The sequence below is a fragment of the Mya arenaria genome, chromosome 1 (assembly GCF_026914265.1).
Source record: "Mya arenaria isolate MELC-2E11 chromosome 1, ASM2691426v1".
In the NCBI taxonomy this organism is placed as follows: Eukaryota; Metazoa; Mollusca; class Bivalvia; order Myida; family Myidae; genus Mya; species Mya arenaria.
In genome coordinates this window covers 2,483,661-2,488,188 of record NC_069122.1, presented here as the reverse complement: position 1 = coordinate 2,488,188, position 4,528 = coordinate 2,483,661, and the positions used below count along the sequence as shown (strand labels likewise).

Genomic DNA, 4,528 nt, shown 5'->3' with positions numbered 1-4,528 from the left:
CCTACCGATGTTCGTTGTACTTGGTCAATCAACCTACCAATGTTCGTTGTTATTGGACAATCAACCTACCGGTGTTCGTTGATCTAGGTCAATCAACCTACCGATGTTCGTTGATCTAGGTTAATCAACCTACCGATGTTCGTTGATCTAGGTTAATCAATCTACCAATGTTCGTTGCTTTTGGTCAATCGAACAACAATTGTTTGTGAAAGGCAACCTACCAACGCAGTAGTCAGAAGAAGAATTCAGCTCATTGCTTACCGTGCTTTATTGCATGTCCCAAGTTAAATAATAGTCTCTCTCTCTCTCTCTCTCTCTCTCTCTCTCTCTCTCTCTCTCTCTCTCTCTCTCTCTCTCTCTCTATATATATATATATATATATATATATATATATATATATATATATATATATATATATATATATATATATATCGGCTCAACTTGCATTCCTTAATTGAACTGCATTTCGGCAATTGAGCGCAACATCGTCGGATATGTTCTGATCGCAAATCATCGCATAACATTATACATGTAAATTTATTGTTTGTATTGTCTCAGCAGGCCCCGAAAAACTCAGATCAACATATATCATATCAGCACATAATTTTAATATTTTATGGGCCGATTTCATCTCCACCTGAAGCCTCAATGTACACAACTGATGAATGTAGTTCTTTACCTGAGATAAGTTACCTATAAGTGTTATTGTAATGAAATGGAAACATTTCATTTTCAAGTGTGCTATCTGCAAATAGTTTGAATGTTTGGGACCATTCATTATTACTATCTGGTGGCCATTATTGAAGATCATATAGTTTACGTTGGATAGGCTTATCCTTTTTAATTTAGCAATTAAGCACGGTAAGACGAAACATAAAGTAATCGGTATTCGGTGTTAGTCTTGGAATGAAACAATAAATATTGTATTTCATAAATATGCCTGGCCAGGAGGCATGTACGTTGTGTCTACAAATTAAGATAATTATCTTTAAATGTTAAAGTTTCTTTACATAAAACGTTATTTGAAATATCGTTGTTATTCTAAAAAATTGTCGGAATTTCTTTCTAAACAACTTTGTTGTCAGATGACAACTTTTTGATCAAATGAAAGCATAGCTATTTAAAGCGTGTGGAATAAAAGGGACTCGTTCACATATTTCCGTAGCAACATTTTGTTTTTATATTTATTCAAATTTAGTCTTTAACTGACTTTTATGACCAACAAACACTAACACCAAACAGCACGTTTTTTTTTTTTATTATGCATATATTTACAAAAAGCGAACACAATTAAATTTAATTTCTTGAATAAATATTATATTATTGTCCAGGTATATCAAATCTACTTTAGAATCAAATCCACGCATACGTTTAAACCAAAACAGACAAAATATTTAACAGTCTCTGATAAGGTTATCCGCAACATCTGCAAATCTGTTTAGGAATAGTCGTATCTAAAACACAACAATTGTGTAACTCAATGAAACTTGAAGAGTTAAAAATAAAATGAATGTCATATCCAAGAACATATACTATAAAAGAAAACTCTTTATATTGTTAATTTTTCGTCCGATTAGTATGCAATTTCCTTCAAATTATGTACACCACTTTCGGCACTGTTCTTACAGGGCGATAAATTCAAGTGTCATTGACATCAGCGGCTCGGTAGAATCGCACGACACTATTGCAAGGCGTCGATCCTTCATCAAACAGATTGCCTTCAATTTGCCTATGTTTGCGGTGTGTGTTGCTATGGTTTTTCCAGATTTCTTTGAAAAGAGTGTTACATTTTCCTTGGATGTGATGTACAGGTGATGATCGTCAAAAACCACATGATCAGGGGCAAAACCATCATCCTTCCACTGGACTTTCCACTCAAAACCTTTCTTTTCAAAGGAGTAGCATTTATGCTTTTACTAGGTATGTTTAGTATATATACAGCATTCTTTTCAAAGTCATACAAGGTTTTAAAATCTCCAGGGTCGTGGTGTTCCTCAGACGAAGACATTTTGAATGGGCCTCTAACATCCGAAACTTTGCCTGTTTCTGCATTTATGAGCATCACTCTTCCTTCTTCCTTTACAATCCCACTCAACGCAAATTGTTGACAATCTTTTCCCTTTCCACATTCAAATCCGAGAACGTGGATGGGCTTTGGTACAGACCCAGACAGTTTTAAGTCTGATGTTTTTATATCTTTGTGCTCAATTGAAAACTTTTTTATCTTTAAGTCTTTACAGTTCAATATTGCAAACGAATTTCCTTTATACTTTGTTATCTTAATTGGATCTTTTGATAGCGCATGTGTAACCTTGATTTCTCCACTGAAATCGGAAATAATAATCCGGTGTTTGTTTTCATCCAACAAAACCAACGCATTATGATCCGTTCCTAAAATGTTAGTTATTGCTGCGTTTGACTTTTTCGGTTTTGTAGAGCTCTTATGGACATAAAGCTGATTATCTGGCAACCCAGACAAACCAGCGAATGGACGAAACTCAAACTTTTTGCTAGACGGTTTATTTGTTTTTGAAGATCCTTTTGCTTGAGTACTTTCGCCTTGATTTTTGCTTGCTTCCTTGCCGGACTTTGTTTCAGTTTCACCTTCTTCTCCGTTTGGAGGATTCAAAAATGCCTTGGCAATCTTATCAGTGTCTTCCATATTAGATGAACCCGTCGCTTCTACAGATGCCGATCTTTGTCCGTTGTGGTTGCGAGGCGGAACTTCAGGTCCGGCTTCCGATGGATTACAGGTGTTGTCGGCATCCTGGCAAACAGATATGTGTTGCGATTGCTTTCTTCCATTTGTGTCTCTTATTCCTACAGCATTGTCTTGCACCTCATCATAGTGTTCATGGTCAAAGATCATCACTTTACCTAATCTATTATCTGAGTCTCCAGACAATGTCAGTTTCTTTTCATAACTACCCATTATTGTATCATCGTTCTTAACTGTGATATATCCTAACTTTGTTTGCATATTGTTTATCTCGTTTTGCGTGATATTTTCAGCATCTTTGGTTTTTACGGATATTTCAGCTTCAAGTTCTTGAATTTTTTTCTCTTGATCATTATTATTATCTAGCAGAGTCTTAGCTTGTGTCTCAAGATCCTTCGAAGTGTTTTCTACATTTTCTTCCACTTTCCTTACCAATTCCTCGGCGTGATCTTTAATTTGAGCTTTCAGCTGATCAATCTTTTCATGAACAGTTTTTGAATGGTTCTGAACAATTTCTTTCCGCTCAGCAAGACATTTCTTAATTTTCAATACCTCAAACAAGCGACTCTCACTCAGCGATAGCTTGTCTATGGGTTTCACGTCACATTCTGGCTTTTTCGTGTTAATTAAACACTGCAGACAAAGGAAATCCTGATGTACAAGACACATGACAGCTGCCGCTTCCTGAGGGTCATGTTGTCCATCGCATAACGGTATTCCTGTAGATTCACTTGACATTGCTATCAGCAGTTATAATGTCAATTCAGTATTCAGATTGAACCAAGTTCCACCTTTTTGATCTGCTAAATAAACATAAACAGTAACTTAAATTAACCGAACTAAGAAAAGCAAACAAATATAGTGAGTTAAATTCTAAAAAGAAAATTAACATCCTAATCCGAATCTACAAATATTAATAATCTATTAAGCTTACATTTATTCAACAAAGTGTCTGCGTTGAAAACAGATGTGTTATCACGTCGGGGCACTTATAATCAGTAACAGGCTTCAATATGTCTAAATCGAGCGCATATCACACTGCCAATCGCCTACATAAACCAAAAACTGCCACAGTGCGGGATATGGATTTAGGACAATCGATTAACTAAATAATCATTGAAAAGGTTGTGCCTATAATTTTTTGTTAACATTTACGTGTTTCTGTATTTTTAAATTTTAAAAGAAAATAGTTTTTATTCTTCACGTTTAGTTTCAACAGTAGTTGTGGTATTAATTTTAGTTAATAATTTTGCCTCTTCAGTCAATGTAAAAATAAGTTAACGTACTCTTGTACATATTTATTTTCTCGTTCTTTGGCTTCATAATATTCCAATACCTTTTTTAAAACACATTACCACTCAAGTCTGTTCTATCGGTAGTTACATTTAACTACAGTTACAATTAATCCGAAAGTGCTGTTTTTGTTGTTTAAATGTCGCTCAGGCAGCAGAAAGATCTTCTCTCCGGACCTTTTTAGCTTCATCAAGAAATTCAACAGTGCCCAATCCATTCGAGTTTCCAGACATTTAACGTTTCTTTATATATCTACCTTATACTATGTTGTCATTCATAATAATTATTGCAATATCTATTTTCTGTTTTTTTTTGCCTATAATTCAACCTGACTTGGCTTCATCTTATCAGCCCCTTCAAAGAAGTATTTGGTTTATTGTATTTGATGTCAGTATTATACTGTTTCGATCCCTTCAGTAATAATAATCAGAGGACATATGACATCTGTTTATGGTTATTTTTTTTCAATATTTTGAAGATATTATAGTGAATCTTGACGCGAATCGAAAAGCTGGG

At 34.7% G+C, this 4,528-nt stretch overlaps 1 protein-coding gene across 2 annotated transcripts; it reads right to left on the bottom strand.

The window, feature by feature from the left end:
* Window positions 1-1,280: 1,280 nt before the first annotated feature.
* Window positions 1,281-3,705, bottom strand: LOC128237170 (uncharacterized). Of its 2 annotated transcripts, none has more exons than XM_052952461.1 (2): window positions 3,654-3,705; window positions 1,281-3,522 (listed from the first exon to the last, which is right to left on the bottom strand). In XM_052952461.1, exon 2 carries the CDS (start codon window positions 3,455-3,457, stop codon window positions 1,784-1,786), a length of 1,674 nt encoding a protein of 557 aa, XP_052808421.1. In that variant the 5' UTR covers window positions 3,458-3,522; window positions 3,654-3,705; the 3' UTR covers window positions 1,281-1,783. The 2 variants fall into 2 exon arrangements, with proteins under 2 accessions (XP_052808421.1, XP_052808429.1); XM_052952469.1 differs by having other exon boundaries at window positions 1,281-3,519; window positions 3,654-3,697.
* Between the last annotated feature and the right edge of the window lie 823 nt (window positions 3,706-4,528).